This window comes from Caretta caretta, chromosome 2 (assembly GCF_965140235.1).
Source record: "Caretta caretta isolate rCarCar2 chromosome 2, rCarCar1.hap1, whole genome shotgun sequence".
Classification (NCBI taxonomy): Eukaryota; Metazoa; Chordata; order Testudines; family Cheloniidae; genus Caretta; species Caretta caretta.
Window position 1 is genome coordinate 224,936,584 of NC_134207.1, and position 17,139 is coordinate 224,953,722.

The following is a 17,139-nucleotide window of genomic DNA, read 5'->3' on the forward strand; positions in this document are numbered from 1 at the left end:
ACCTTAGCTACTATGGTAATGGGCATGGTATAGAAATGTAGAGAGAGACAATGCTATATGGGTCTCGGAGGCCCCACAGATCTGTGAAGGGTGTTCTGATCCAAGATAAATATAAAATAATTCTGCACAATTATTTCTCTCAAAATGTAAATGCTACTAAATTGGATTAAAAATTGATGTTTGTGGAAGTGAAAGCAATAGAAGAGTGAGATTTTTGTCCCCATTTATTTTAATGATATTTTTATATATTTTTGCCACAGTATGAAAAGGTACGGATTTATCGAATGGATGGGTCATATCGTTCTGTTGAGTTGAAACATGGAAACAATACTACTGTACAGCAGATAATGGAAGGAATGCGTCTGTCTCAAGAAACACAGCAGTACTTCACTATTTGGATTTGTTCTGAGAACCTTAGTAAGTAGTTAGAGAACTTACAACATTGTTGGACTTAATTGTTTTGGGTTTTGTTTTTTTACATTTATTTTTGTAAATGTCTTGCTAAAGTAAAAAAGCACCCAAGCAAGACTGGTAGACCAAACAATAAACTTGCTGGCTTTCTTTAGTCATACACATTGTCCCATCATTTTCTGCACTGCTGAGCCATTCTGGAGACCTTTAAAAAATTTTTGAGAATTTTGTTCAACTGTAGTGCAGAGAGGCAACTGCGAAAAACCTAGACATGATTAGGTTGATAGAGAGTTGGCTGTTAGTTAGATGAGACTTCAGAGTTGAGCAATGTTGAGTTATTGCGGGTTTTGGGGGTATGCTGGGGTTTTTTTAATACCTAGAAAAAAAATTCTTTAAAAACACACTTTTTTCAATAGCTTAGATTTGGTGCCTGTCATGCACGTTTTTTAAAATAGTGGTTCTCACTGGAAAGAAGGGGAAAGATTGTGGACCGTGAAATATCTTACAGTTCTGTAATACAAACTGTGGGAAAATCATCTTGAATGCCTTCTGGAACTTTAAACCATTGAGATCAGTGGAGCTGCTGCAGTAGTCTGCCTGGCCACCCTCCACAAAGAGAACTAGCTGTAGATGCCTGAAGAGACAACACAGGACTTCTGTGGGAGCTGCTGGATGCCTAATGCTTTTGACAGTCATGTCACTTAAGGTGCCTAAGTATGGACTTTGCAGCCTGGTTTGAGGCACCCACTCTTAAAATCTTTGCCTGCAAGTATAGGACCAAATCCTTCCAACCTTGCTCACATAACTCATATATGCAACTTAATCAACTTCAGTGGAATTATTCATATGAATAATAATTAAAGGATTGGACTTATGTTATCTATGCATATGTTGCGTTAATTATTTAAGATTGTAAACAGTTTGTAATTTTTAAAGCATTCTAGTTTATCCCTGTAAGCCAGTGGGCCATCTCACCAGCCAGTGCATCAAAAGAACTCTCAGCAGCCACAGGATTTCAGTACCTTTTTTTTCAGACACTGAATTTTTTATTTCTCTCAAATAAAACAACATAATTTCCAGATGTAAATCATGGCCTTTTCCCTGGCCCGATGTCTATTGTAGAAGCTATTACTCCCTGCAGCTCTCACTTCTCAGGTCCTCTGCCTGGGTGTTAATTCAAGTCTGTCTGCTCCCTTCTGCTGCAGCTTTCCTCTCTGCACTTAGTTTCAGTCTTCTACCATATGATCCCTGGACTTTATTCCCTTCACGTGGGAAGGTGAGCTGAGCCTGGCACAGAGTGCAGCTGAGTCCCATCCCCCTTAAAGGGCTTCCTCACCCTGTGACAGTCCTTAGTGCATACTTACTTTCCTGATTCTAGCATTATGTATTATGAGGTACTTTTTATGACTATTTAGTCTGCTTAAATGTGTAACTAAGGTAAATTTGATTACCTCAATTTATTTCATATGTTTAATAAATTCATGTAATCAGTGTTGCACTAACTTTTTTTAAAAATTTTATACAAGTTCTCAGCTATATTTAGCACAGGAAGCATCCTTATTCCTGTTGCTAGCTTTTTCATACAATTCAAGACTCCTCTTGGATTAAAGTCATACGTATGGTATATATCTTTGTAATTCTTTTTCTTCAGCAACATTCATGCCACCTCTTTCCAACCAGATTTCAAAAAAATAGGTAGAAACGTGCATAAGCTGTAATCAGTCATGGTTACGCCTACTTGTCAGAAAAGGCTGTAAACAGCATTCCTGTGACAAGGTTGCTATGGGGCTCATTTGTAACGCCACTTAAATGTGAGAAACTGTCATTATGATTTCAACAGCTTCAAGTTGGGTTAGACGCCCTGCTGGTGGTAATGTAAGGAAAAAAGCTGCGCATTAAGAATTCAACACTCCAGTGCTGCTTTCTTTTATATATCTGGAATTTAAAATACAATGAGCATGTGTTTATAGTTGAAATTGTTTTAAATAATGCTTTTCTTCAGTTTTTCTGTCTGACCATTTTCTCCTAGTTTCACCACTGTTACTTAACTTCCCGTTATGCACAACCAGTAGAGAACCATATGGGCCCACCAGCAGACATACAAATGCAGAGCTACAGTCTTTGAGATGAAAGGAGCCTGGCTGAATGATGATGTCGTGATGCTTGTGTCCCTTTTAGACCAAATAAAAATTGATTTTTTTGGTTCTCTGGCATTTCTGAAAAAATGTGGGGAAAATATCAGTTTGGGTGAAACAAAATTTGAAAATTCAAAAAATTTCAGCAAACTGAAAGAGTCACTTTTGGGTTGAGCAAGATGTTTAGTTCAACCCAAAACATTGTGTTTCTGGGCATAATAAAAGTGCTAGATTCATAAAATAGGGGAGAAAAAAGGAGATGGTAGTGCCTCTGTGATGAGCTTTAGCCCAATGATTAGTGCACTCACCTGGGATGTGAGACACCTGAGTTCAGATCCCCCCACCTCTGCCTAAAGTGGAGAAGGGAATTGAACTTGGCTCTCCTACATTATAGGAGAGTCCCCTAGCCACTGGGCTGTAGGATATTCTAATGTGGGTCTCTCTGTCTTTCCTGTTGAAGCTGTTCCACTGTGCATAAATAATTAGTCATTCGAGAAGGAACATGAACTTGCATTTCCCAGATGAGTGTGCTGATCATAGAGTCATTTCGCGTGCTCTCTCTCTCTCTGGCCCAGTGACTGTTTGTTTGTTTATACCAAGTGGAACAGCTAGTTTCAAAAAATTTAAACACCCAGTCCTTACCTTCTGAGTGTGTGTTCCATCTTATTTTGCCCAAAATACTGAGATGTTTTATTTTCTGTACAGGGAAATATTACTGATTTGTTAATTTTTTGTTACCAACAAGTAATTCTATGAAACATTATTAATTTTCCAAATTAGACTAAGAGTTTGAACTTTCAAAAAAAAAAAAAAAAAAAGACTCCATGCAATGAATTCTATAGAACAGATTTAAACCAAGATGCTCTGTGAAAATACTTTGAGAAATCAGCTTCAGTTTCTGCTTGCCTATTTAAGCAACTAATGGTCATCTTACGTTAGATAATGAAAATCTAACAAGAAAACTATGATAGGGTATGATGTTTTTAATTGTAGAGGGTTTTAAATGTGGGAAGGACAAATCAGTAGCAGAATTGGGAGAAGATTTTAAGTGGGCAGTAGCTGTGCAGAAGCCAGAGAAGTCCGGGAGAGTTGAGTAGTGGGGAGCTAGAAGATAGGCAAGCAGTAGGGAGATCATGATGGAAAGGAGGATAGGAAAATGGGTTGCCTGAATGTAGCTGCTACTGTGTGCTGGTTGGCACAAGGATCTAGATCTGTAGCTCAGCCTCCATAAGAGTAGGGAAGCAGGAAAAACTGCATGGTTACAACATGTTGGGATCATGATGCTTTACAGACCATAGAAAGGGCACAGCCTCTATCCTGAAACTATTACAGTTTATAAAATGGCAAATATGTTTCTAAAACAAACCAAAGATATATTTTCCTGTCAAGACTTGAGTACTGGGCTCTTATTTCTCCTAAAATAACTGTAACAATCACTAGCTGATAAAATCATTAAAGCCTAGTAGTTAATGTAGTTCCTTACCCCAAATTGGGTATTTGTGATTCCACAGGCACTTGCAGAAGGAACCGATTCAGAAGCAATAAGAGGAAATTATTTAAAATGTTTTATTTGATGTGGTGTTTTGGCCTAATCCTGCAGTCCTTACCGCAGCCTTTTACTTGTAGTTTTAAGGTTCACCCATGTGTTTCATTACAAACTTAAATTTTTAACGTGACTTACTTTTTAAAAATAATTTCAGTTCACTTTTGAGAAGCTGAACATAATTCTAGCATGCATTTTATATTATTGATGTGGCCTCTACTGTGATAAATTTGTCACCATGTTTGTGACCTTTTATATATGGTAAAAAGAAAACAGTTTTTTGTTTGAGAAGCGAATTCTCAGTTCTAACGTTTTCGTATAGTGTTAATTTGAGCATCTATGTGCTTGAGTCCCCTGTTTGTTATTTTAAATGAAAAGTTGTTATTTTCCAGGCCTCCAGCTGAAGCCATATCACAAACCTTTGCAGCATGTTCGTGACTGGCCTGAAATACTCACTGAACTGACAAACTTGGATCCTCAAAGGGAAACTCCACAGCTTTTCCTGAGGAGGGACGTGAGACTTCCTTTGGAGGTTGAAAAAAAGGTCTGCATTAAAGTGCTAATATCAAATACAGGTGCAGAAACAGAAACCTTTATCAGCTGGCAGTATGTTAATTAGAATGTCAATCTGTTAGTATGTTTTAGAATTTAAATAAATTTTGGGACCCTCTTCCCATCTGACAAATAAGAAAGGGAAGGATGTTGCAAACTACGGATTCAGAACCCATGACTTTAGATCAAATTTAAACCTGTTAGAAAACATTAATAGGTATAAGAGTAACTGTCAATTAAAGTGATTTGTTCCTCTGCCTGTGTGCATGTAGGGCCTAATCCAACTCGCACTGAAGATTAAGGAAAGAGTCCTGTTGTTTTTATAGGAGTTAGATCAAGCCTGTAATTCCTGTTAATAGTTGTGGGACAGGACAATGGTAGAATAGGCCTCTGACTTTTTACAATTCTAAGGTTTATTCTCCTTTTATTTTTGAAATTTCAGAAAATTACTTACATTCCAAACAAATGTATTGTAAATAATAATAATAAAATAGTACTAAGCGAGCTCCTATAAACAGCAGTTTCTCATAAATGCTATTCCTTCAATAAAATAAAGACTTGTCCGAGTATACTCCTAAGCAATTAAACTTAATCACAAAACAGCCAATATTGTTTATGGATTGGAACCTTAGTTAAGCCAATCAGATTTTCCTCCAGTCCTGCCCACTTTCTAGTGACCAGATTCTGGCATCCTTACTCATTCTGAGTAATTTTCTTCTTACAAATAGTTCATTGATATCTGTGAGATTACTCTCAGAGAAAGGTGGTGCTAATTGGCAAGAGAAAGGGTGGTAGAAACTGGTCGTATAGAGTGAGAAAATAGATTTTTTTTGACAACAGTGTAAAATGTTTTTTGGCTTGTATGGGTTTGATGTGATTTTGATTTGGTATAGTGTGATATTCAGTTGTAATTTATGTATATTAGATCAATATGAATGTGTAATTCAGAAAATGGAAATACTTGCATATCAATATTTTTGAATCATAGCATTTATTCTTCTTCTAGACCAAATAAAATACACATTTCAGTTAAACAAGATCATATCTTTGTCTCCTATAGAATCAGAGAAAAGTTATACTTAGTTTATAAAACAAAAATATTTAAAATTTATGTTTTTAAACAGATTGAGGATCCACTGGCTATTCTTATCCTGTTTGACGAAGCCAGATATAATTTGCTGAAAGGCTTCTATACTTCACCTGATGCCAAACTGATCACACTGGCAAGTCTGCTTCTACAAATAGTCTACGGAAATTATGAGAGTAAGAAACACAAACAAGGTTTCCTAAAGTGAGTATTTAAACTGAAAATGTTTTATTTTTAATATGAAATGTTTAATATAAACTGTTCCAACTATTTCCAAGTAAACTGCAGGTGTGTTGTATTAACTAGAAATTAAACACACTCATTGAGCTCCAGTATGTGGGGTACAGCTTCAGAACTGTGCACGTTAGTCCAGCCACTTAATTCACATATCAATAATGTGAGCTGTGCATCAAATCCTCTGTGTCTGGGATTGAAAGTGTATCCTGTGTGACTAGTTTGCAAAACTTAAGGGTGAGAGGACTTTGTTTTTCAGTGGGTGTGTTATCATTTAAAAGAACAAAAATTTTAGTCAATTTTATTAATTGCTGCTAAACAGTATCACATTCTTGTAACATTGAGCTGTGGTTTTAGTGGTGATGAGGCAGCTATTGTATAACCCATTATACAAGAAACTGATTTCCCATTCATGTTGACTATGGCAACTTCCGATGTATACCAAGGGGGTGAGGGCCTGATCCTGCAAATCCTTATTCATGCGAATAGTGCTACTGAAGTGAATAGGACTATTTGCATGTGTAAGGGTTCCACACAGGAATAAGAGTTTACAGGATTAGGACCTAAGAATAGCACCTTTTTGAACAAAATTATTTAGAATGTGCAAAAAAAGAAACCCATTGTTGTATGCTATACACCTCTACCCCGATATAACGCAACCCGATATCACACGAATTCGGATATAACGTGGTAAAGCAGCACTCTGGGGGGTGGGGCTGCGCGCTCCAGCAGATCAGCGCATCAGCCTGTCTGGCTTCGCCACGCTGCTCTGAGCGGCATATTGAGGGTGCCAGGCCAGAGGGTTGGATAAGGGGCAGAGGGTTTCGGGGGGCGGTCAGGGACAGGGAGCTGAGGGGGGGGAGGTTGGATGGGTCAGGGATTCTGAGGGGTCAGTCAGGGGGTGGGAAATGACTATTAATAAGGAAATGCTTGAGGCCAAAGCAAGTTCGATATAACGCGGTTTCACCTGTAACGCAGTAAGATTCTTTTTTTTGGCTCCCAAGGACCGCATTATATCGGGGTAGAGGTGTATATACAGATTATGCAAAGAAGTTTGAATACAGACTTTAGATATCTTTTAAAAATTGGGAGGCAGATCCTACTGATTAAGATAGCAAGGAACATAAACTGTGGCAAGTCAAGTGTAAAGTATAATGAGGCAGGCCAAAAAAGAATTTGAAGAGCAACTATCAAAAGACACCAAAAAACAGCAATTTTTTAAAAAGTACATCAGAAGCGGGAAGCCTGCCAAACAATCAGAGGGGGCCACTGGATGATCAAAGTGCTACAGGAGCACTCAAGGAATTTATACGGCTGTTATGGAGAAGTTAAATGAATTCTTTGCATCGGTCTTCATTGTAGAGGATGTGAGGGAAAGTCCCACATCTTAGACATTCTTTTTAGGTGACAGATATGAGGAACTGTCCCAGATTGAGGTGTCAATAGAGGAGGTTTTGGAAGAAATTGATCAATTAAACAGTCGTAAGTCACCAGGACCAGATGGTATTCACCCAGGAGTTCTGAAGGAATTCAAATATGAAATTGTAGAATTACTAACTGGTATGTAACCTGTTGCTTAAATAAGCCTCTGTACCAGCTGAATGGTGAATAACTAATGTAACCGATTTAAAAAAAAAAAAAAAAAAAGGCTCCAGAGGCAATCCTGGCAATTACAGGTCAGTAAGCCTAACTTAAGTACCAGATAAATTGGTTGAAATGATAGTAAAGAATAGAATTATCAGACACTTAGATGAACATAATATGTTGGGTAAGAGTCTATCCAGCTTTTGTAAAGGGAAATCATGCCTTGCCAATCTATTAGAATTCTTTGAGAGGGTCAACAAACGTGGACCAATGGATATAGTGTACTTGGACTTTCAGAAAGCCTTTGACAAGGACCCTCACCAATGACTTTTAAGCAAAGTAGGCTGTTATCAGATAAGAGGGAAGGTCAGCTCATGGATCAGTAACTGGTTAAAATATAAGATCCAAAGAGTAAGAATAAAAGGTCAGTTTTCACAGTGGAGAGAGGTAAATAGCAGGGTCCCCCAACAATATGTGTTGGGACTAGTGCTGTTCAACATTTTCATAAATGATCTGGAAAAATGGGTAAGCAGTGAGGTGGGAAAGTTTCCAAACGATATAAATTTACTCAAGATAGTTATTAAAACTGATTGAGGCTAACTATAAAGAGTTACAACAGGATCTCACAAAACTGGGTGACTGGGCAACAAAATGGCAGTAATTAAATAAATGCAAAGTAGTGCACATGGGAAAACAATCCCAATTTATACATACAAAATGATAGGGTCTAAATTAGCTGTTACCACTCAAGCAAGACATCTTGAAGGCATTGTGGATCCTTCTCTGAAAACATCTGTTCAATGTGCAGCTGCAGTCAAAAAAGCTAACAGAATCTTAGGAACCATTATTAAGGGATAGATAATAAAACAGAAGATATCATCATGCCATTATATAAACCCGTGGAATGCCTATATCTTGAACATTGCATGCAGTTCTGGTTGCATTGGAAAAAGATATATTAGAACTGAAAAATGTACAGAGAGGGGCAACAAAAATGATCATGGTGTGGAACAGCTTCCATATGCGAAGAGACTAAAAAGACCGGGGACTGTTCATCTTAGAAAAGAGCTGACAAAGGGGGGATATAATAGAGGTCTATAAAATCATGAATGGTGTGGAGAAAGTGAATAAGGAAGTGTTATTTACCCCTTTACATAACACAAGAAGCAGTGGTCACCCAGTGAAATTAATAGGCAGCAGGTTTAAAATAAACTAAGGAAGTATTTCTTTACACAACACATAATCAACCTGTGGAACTTATTGCCAGGGGATGTTATGAAGTCCAAAAGTATAACTGGGTTCAAAAAATGAATTAGATGAGTTCATGGAGGATATGTCCATCAATGGCAATTAGCCAAGATGGTCAGGAACACTACTTCATGCTCTTGGTGTCCCTAAACCTCTGACTGCCAGAAATTGGGATTGCATGCCAGGGGACTGATCGCTCAAAAATTGCCCTGTTTTGTTCATTTCCTCTGAAGCGTCCGGCCCTTGCCGCTGTTGGAAGACAGGATGCTCTGCGAGATGGACCATTGGTCTGATCTAGTATGGCCATTCGTATGTTCTTAGGTGTAAGGGAAACGGAACATTTTTTCTGAATCTTGAGAAAACTCATTTTCACTTTACTTTGTGTCTGGTTTTTATTCTTGTGAGACAGACATCATGATTTTTGTTTATAATGTTATTTAGAACAAGTGCATGTATTTAGCAAAAGATCTCTCCTTTCAAATCTGTAACTTTAATAATGTTCCCTTCCTCCATATTGGTGATTTGATAACAGTTTTTGAAGTTTGGGTATCCTGTATTGTCCAAGTTTTCATTTAATTGTTTTCAGACAATAATATTTGCAGGTAGTGAAAAAACTTTTCAGGATGGAAGAACATTACATCTAAACTGATGATATTGCCTGTAGTGATTGTGCATAAAAAGAAATTGAGCTTTCTTTTGTAAACCAAGTGACTAATGTGCACTGATGGATTTTTGCACCTATACCCTTGGTTTCAAGTCATTTGTAACAGTTGGAAGTTAATGGGACAAATTCTCAGCTGTGCTGAGTTTACACTTGATGCAGCTGAGAAAAATGGAGAGGGAAAAAGCTGACTGTAAGCTGATATGGCTCCCATCATAGTTTAGAATTTACTAATGGGAACCACTATACTGGGCGAGAATCAGGCAGAGCATAATGTGTTCCATCCCATTCCTAGAATCCCTCACCCCTTCACCACCCACAGTGCAGGGTAGGTAGAAACAGGTAGTGTAGTGTCAACTACACTGGCTGTATGCAAGCTAAGGTTTCCTCTTGGTCAGTGGGAAACCTTGGCTGCCCCTTTAGGAAAGCTCTTCAGCTGCTGAGATGACAATAGAGCAGCTTGAATTGGGGCTGACAGTCTATCCCAATATTTGATACTTAAAGATATTAGTATTGCCATTCTGAAAGACACTGCCTTGTATCCTGTACTTTGCTCAGTGGTGGAAAACTTGGTAATATTTTTGCTTTTTGCTTTTTAGTGAAGAAAATCTTAAATCTATAGTACCCGTCACCAAACTAAAAAGTAAGGCTCCTCACTGGACCAATAGGATACTTCATGAATACAAGGTAAGAACATTAACACTATCCCCAGGTCCTGAAAATTCTGTCTTAAAATCTTTAGTTATTTTTCTTTAGTTTTCCGTTATTGTTCTGCATTAGAGTAATATACAAAGCCAGAAATGTAGGAAGGCTAAAAATAGATAGTGAATCATTTTTTTTACTGATTCAGTAGTCCATTTTTTTTAATATTCAGGTAAAATACACTGTACCTTGAAACAACATATCTTAGTACTGAGCTATTTGAATTCTGACAAATTGAGAGTTTGTCATGGGCTCATCTGAACAAGGGCACATCTCATGAAGTGAGCTCCCTTTAATTTTACCAAAGGCAATTGATAGCTAACTCAAGATGGCCATTTGGGCTTTAAATTACACAAAGTAAAACAAACCAGTCTTTTGCTCACTCAGTCAAAAGGTGTAGTTGGAGTTAGATCCCTGATCAGGCTGAGCTTTTGAATTAAGACAAGGGAGATCATTCCTCCTTTTTTTCCCCAGGTTCACCTAGTCTGCACCTTAGAGGAAACAGCCAGTCCTTTTTACCTTCCCTGATGGGCCCTGATTGGATTCTACCTGATCCTAGCCCTTCTCGCTGCTGAAGGACCAATTCTCATTGGTTCCACCAGGCGCTGATCCTGGGTGACCTCTCTATACACTCTTAGGTCTGAACTCACTGCTCTTTTCCCCCAGAAGGACACCTTCTTCAGATGTGGTGCACGAAGGCTGCAGGGCCTCCAACAGGGAGTATCAAATGCTTGATACATCCCATCACACTGCTATTAGGCTGTTATTCCAGGTGTGGCATCATTTCAGGATGATTGTCAGAAAAAGCCCTTCAAGAAAACCAGCTCCGACTTTACCCTGTTTGAAGAATGTGTGTTAATAGGTTTTTTTGTGACTTATTTGCTCTTTTAATTCTAGAGTCTCAGCACTAGTGAAGGTGTAAGTAAAGAGATGCATCACCTGCAACGAATGTTCTTGCAGAATTGCTGGGAAATTCCTACCTATGGAGCTGCTTTTTTCACAGGACAGGTATTCACCAAGGCGAGTTCAAGCAGTCATAAAGTCATCAGAGTGTACGTAGGAGTAAATGTAAAAGGTCTGCATCTCCTCAATATGGAAACCAAGGTGAGGGTTAGCAGTTTATACTGGCAGTTTACATAGCTGTTAAGAGCATGGGGAGTTACTAAGTGCTGGTGATTTATTTCACATCTGAGCATTGAATTAAAATCTTGTATACATTTACAATCACTCTGAAGTTTAAAAACTTCAAAAATATGGAATTTCAGCTTTAAATTCTTAGAAATGGAAATCCTAATACTATGGCAGTTGATCGTTTAAAACTCAGTATTGTATATGTATACCAGAACCTTATTTAGACAAAGTGGAGAAGATTCACATTATAGTTCAGAAAATATTCTCAACATTTTCTACTTTTCACTGCAGGGTTTGCTCATCAGTCTAAAGTATGGTTGCTTTATGTGGCAGTTGGGAGATGCAGATACATGTTTTCAAATCCATAGTCTGGAAAACAAAATGAGCTTCATAGTGCATACCAAACAGGTAAGGATTGAAAAAATGTAGTTCAATACACGTGAGACTACAGCTGACAATGCCAAATTAAGGATAGACTGATAAGAACAGAGGAGTCACACCCTAAAACTGGTGGTTATTCGAACGTTAAGAGTTCACCAAGCAAGTAACAAAAGTGAGATCCTGTATCTCTACTAGGATTAACAAGAAGCCAAAACACTGTCCCCTTTGGTAATCCAGCCCCTATCACCACCCAGACATCTGGTCTTTGAGGTCACCGAAAACCAGATTCATCATACATAAGGTTCGTCTAATCCCAAAGGTTCAGCCACTCCCCCAGGTCAATATATATACTTTAGATCTTACCAAATACCATGCTTGTAGCCAATCCTTTAGTAATTAAAAAATAAAGGTTTATTAATACAAAGAAAAAGAGTTATTAAATGCTTAAAGGAATCATATACAAGTGCTTTCAAAGTCTATAGATCAAGTTCATAGCAGTGATGGTAAATCTGATAGCTTGTAATATGTCTTTCTAGTTCACCCATTAGATTGGGGGTTATCAGTCCTTTGTGCAAAGCTCTCCTTTGTTAGAAATCCTGTCCAGAGATGTGAAGCAGGACAGAAGACAAAGAAGCAATGTCCCAGTCTCCTTTTATACTTTCAGCCCAAGTGCATGGAAAGTTACTGGCAAAATATGGAGTCTTAGATCACATATCCTATATGCCTTGCCTCAGTGCTCTCTGAAATATCTCCAGGAGGGGCTCACTGGGCGAGCTCATTGTCCTTAATGGGCCATTAAGCAGGCTGGCTAGTCTAGATGCAAATCTGTTGTGGGGTGTCACCCAAGGGAAAAAAAAAGTTTGAGATACAAACACACAGCAAATATTCATAATTTCATCTACAAAAATGATGCATGGATTTAAATAGGCTAATAATATTTATCAGTCTCTAACTTTTCCATTGATAGCATACATAACATACTTTGTACAAGATTTATTGCAATTTTGTAACAGTGGTGACTATCAGTATAGCTAGTTATCTTCCTTTTTACACAGCAACATACATGGAATAAGAGAGAAGGTCCGCTCATGGATCAATGACTGGTTAAAAGATAAGGAGTACTAGTGGCACCTTAGAGACTAACCAATTTATTTGAGCATAAGCTTTCGTGATCTCACTTCATCGGATGCATTCAGTGGAAAATACAGTGAGAAGATTTATATACACACAGAACATGAAAAAATGGGTGTTATCATATACACTAAGGAGAGTGATCACTTAAGATGAGCTATTACCAGCAGGAGGGGCGGGGGGGGAACCTTTTGTAGTGATAATCAAGGTGGGCCATTTCCAGCAGTTAACAGGAACGTCTGAGGAACAGTGGTGGGGGGAATAAACATGGGGAAATAGTTTTACTTTGTGTAATGACCCATCCATTCCCAGTCTCTATTCAAGCCTAAGTTAATTGTATCCAGTTTGCAAATTAAAGATAGGAAACAAAGGTTAGGAATAAATGGTCAGTTTTCATAATGGAGAGAGGTAAATAGCAGGGTTACCAAGGAGCTGTACTGGAACCAGTGCTATTCAACATATTCATAAATGATCTGGAAAAAAGAGTAAACAGTGAGGTGGCAAAGTTTGCATACGATACTAAGGGACTGTCTACACCAGTGGTTCTCAAACTTTTGTATTGGTGACCCCTTTCACATAGCAAGCCTCTGAGTACTATCCCCCCTTATAAATTAAAACACTATTATAAATGCTGGAGCCGAAGCAGGGTTTGGGGGTGAAGGCTGACAGCTCGCAACCGCCACCTAATAAACTCGCAACCTCCTGAGGGGTCACAACCCTCAGTTTGAGAAACCCCGGTTTACACTTAGAGCACTGTAGAGCTGAGTGAAGATGCTATCTATGCCAATAGGAGAGCTTCTCCCATTGACATAGATACTCCACCGGTACCCATTTTGACTGGAGAAGCCTTTCTGTTGACGTAGTGCTATCTTCACCGAGCATTAGGTCAGTATAACTGTGTCAGGTGTGGATTGGTAGACTAGACCTAGCTTAGTTAAATCAAAAGACTGCAAAGTGTTACAAAGGGATCTCACAAAATTTAGTGACTGGGCAATAACATGCCAGATGAAATTCAGGGATGATAAATGCAAAGTAATGCACACTGAAAAACATAATCCCACCTGCCAGAGAGGGTCGAGGTTTACTAGGTCCTACCTCAGCACAGAAGGCTGGACTTGTGATTTCTTGAGGTCTCTCCAGTCCTACATTTCTATGATTCTATAAGTATTCATCCATCATGTGTCAGGCCCCCAAAATCATGTTTGAATTAAAAATCATGAGATTATTTTATAATGAGAAATTTGGGTGGTTTACTTTCTGATATTTGAGCCTTTAGGGTTCATGTTATCTAAAGTTTCTCTGCAACGATGAGGGTTAGAAAATTTTTTAAAAATGAAAGTTTTAAACTTAGTATCTCACCTAATCACATGAATCCAAGAGTTGCGGTTTTAATAAAAATATTAAGTACCATGAGACCCACAAAAAATCATGAGAGCTGGTAATTGCATTAGTAAAAGTAGCAGAGTTTGGGGATAGGTGAAATAAAGAGCTTTGAAAGCAGTGTTACAAAGTTACTGTGTAGCAATTGATGGAATAAATTAACTCTGTGCTATAGTGCTGTTATTGAGTAATGCTTTGGCTGGAGTCAGGTTGGGAATACTTGCTTGAACCCATACAGCTATGTTATAGAATTTTGTGAGGAAATTACAAATTTTGGTGTCTTACATGCTTCATCCCTTTGCATATCTAATATTTTGGGGAGGAGAAAAAGGTTGATGCAGTACTTGAAAATAGGTGCCTCTTGAGATACAAAAGAAAGGTTGAGAGCTAGGAATGATTAGTTCTTTTTCTCCCTCATTGCCTAAAATTATATATCTATTCTATAAAATAATTTGTTGTTGCAGTCACACCAATTTACTGTGGTATTCAAGCTGGTACCACTAATCGTGAGAAAACTTATACGGATAATATTAGAAGTCACTATAACTATAAGTCACACCTGATCCAGAAAAAATAACTCTTTGCAAAACATAATAGCAATACAAATGTTTCTGTGTTAATTTTAAATTGTAGTATAAATAGCTGTTTTTAAAACATTTCTCTGTACTTTGTTTGCAATTAAAACACTACCCCCCTTGAGAACCTGAAAGGACAAAAGACTGAAAGTGAAAAGAGCTAAAGTAAAGATGATTTTCTTTTCACTGAAAGAAATAAAAGACAAACTAACAGCATAAATAGTGGCAAGAGAACTCAGTTCCTAAAATTCAATTTTAATCATCTAAAGTGTTAGCAACAGAGGTGAATAAATTTGTTTACCATCTAATTAAGTAGGCTGTGTGTGTTTTATATGATAACTGGAAACTCCGGATATAACTTTTTCATTTTTTCCCCTAGGCAGGTCTTGTCGTAAAACTGCTGATGAAATTAAACAGCCAGTTAATGTCTACTGAACGAAATGAATGACAGCAATGGACAGTGATTATGCAACAGTATTTTGTGATTAAACAGAAGTAACTTTGTTTTAATTAAAATAGAAGCCTTTCATGTGCATGAAAGTTTCTCAGAATGAAATATGTTGTGAAATTTGTATAGACTTTGTACAGAAGCTGCATGGGTTATTTTTTTAAAAAGTATATAACATCTATTTTTATAAAGAGATTTTCTTCAATATAAGCTATTCTAATTTTTGAGCTAAACCACAAGAAGAAAGATATTGAGATTAAAATATAAAATAAAGTATGCTCTTGTTCCTAACAGATTTTGGAGGGTTCAAAGTGCCTTAAACCAATCCCTAATATACCTGTTATTAATCTACTTGTGATGCTGTAGAATGCAATGAAACCTGTACAAGTAACAACCTTGTTACTTTAATAGGCAACCTGCTCTCTTAAGAATGCCAAAGGTATTCCCAGATATATTGAGTAAAATTCTTCTCCACCTCTATTAGAAGACTGTAGGATCCCGTGAGTGATCCTGTCAGTTTCTCTGTGTGTTTTTAGTTTGATGTTCAATACATTTTATAGTTAAGACTTGATTTAATTTCAAGTTTAATTTTTTTTTCTTATGTGCCAGTATTTTAGAATATTGCCTCAGGACAGCTATCAGGAAATACATTTTTAAATCTTTTCAGGAGCAGGTTAAATGTTTAGCATATTTAATGTTTTGAAACTAGTGGATTATTACTTTGCAATGCAATACCCTGCTTACATAATAATTACTTACATAATTACTGCTTACGTAAAAATTACTGGATTCCAACAAATTTATATTAAGTTTAGTTACTGGATTGCAACAGGTTTGACTGAATAATACTTTGTGTATTGAGTTGTTTCCATTAATTGAATTTTCGTGCTCATGTCTTACATGACTTTGTTGGGACTCCATAGAGTGGAGGATTTGCAGGATTGGGGATTTACAGTGTAGAGATAGAAACTGGGCATCCATAGAGCTGTTTACTCCATAGAGGATTCGATTCTGCTCTAATTAGTGTCAGTGGGAGCAGGTGGAGGCCCTAATATGATCTTGTTAATAGAATATGATGGAATAATTGTTTTCTTTTCATAATATTTAAGAAGTCTGGAAACTATAATTTTAAAGAGACTTAGGGACAGTTTCTGATAGCCTTTGAGGTTGTCAGAATCTGCCCTACACAAGCAAATGTACATTTGCTTAACATGACAGTAATTAAAGTAAAACTGCAACATATTTTAATCTTCCTATTATATATTAATTAGGTTTATTTTTATGAACAGTATGGTATGAACATTTTAAATCATCAAATGGAGTCTGAAATATATCTTTATACCACAAACTACTACCCTGTTATACTAACCTCTGAACTTTCAAGGGGGCGCTATAGGGTTTTAACTTCATCTCCCACTGACTTTAATGGGAATTGTGTGGCTAAAACCACGCATAATATTTTGTGGTAAAGTTAAATATTTGCACTTGCCTCTAAAATGAAAGTTAAACAATTCAATGCCAGGCACTGTAGCACTTTGCAGTACTTTCATCTTTGCATTCAAACGTCTCTGAAACCCAAAATCAGTACATTTTAATGAACTATAAAGTACTCTGTGGGCAATTTTTAAAAATGCATGCAGGAAAAAGTCTGTACTATAGAATTTTCTTTAAAGCCATACCTAAGCAACGTGAGCTTCATTGGCATGCACTTACTTGTAAATCTTCCTAGATTGATTGTATTGCCTTTTATCAGAAGTGAATAGTACAGCAGATGCTAAATTAATGCACAGCTATCACTTGGCTTTAATATCAGAATATCCTTTTTTATAACAAGCACTTGTTAGAAAACTAGAAGTGTATAATGTTACAAACTGTATATACAAATAAGTGTCTAGTTGCATATTTAACAATAAAATTAATAAACCTTACTGCTATA

The 17,139-nt window shown here is 37.2% G+C and overlaps 1 protein-coding gene across 3 annotated transcripts in view; it reads left to right on the forward strand.

The window, feature by feature from the left end:
- KRIT1 (KRIT1 ankyrin repeat containing) overlaps nucleotides 1–17,139 on the forward strand; it is a 41,474-nt gene extending 24,335 nt beyond the window's left edge. For all 3 annotated transcript variants that reach the window (XM_048838133.2, XM_048838134.2, XM_048838135.2), the window contains 7 exons: nucleotides 261–417; nucleotides 4,482–4,633; nucleotides 5,766–5,932; nucleotides 10,055–10,142; nucleotides 11,055–11,261; nucleotides 11,580–11,696; nucleotides 15,135–17,139. In XM_048838133.2, the coding sequence (XP_048694090.1) occupies nucleotides 261–417; nucleotides 4,482–4,633; nucleotides 5,766–5,932; nucleotides 10,055–10,142; nucleotides 11,055–11,261; nucleotides 11,580–11,696; nucleotides 15,135–15,203 (957 nt within the window). In that variant the 3' untranslated portion in view covers nucleotides 15,204–17,139. The remainder of the gene's footprint in view (nucleotides 1–260; nucleotides 418–4,481; nucleotides 4,634–5,765; nucleotides 5,933–10,054; nucleotides 10,143–11,054; nucleotides 11,262–11,579; nucleotides 11,697–15,134) is intronic.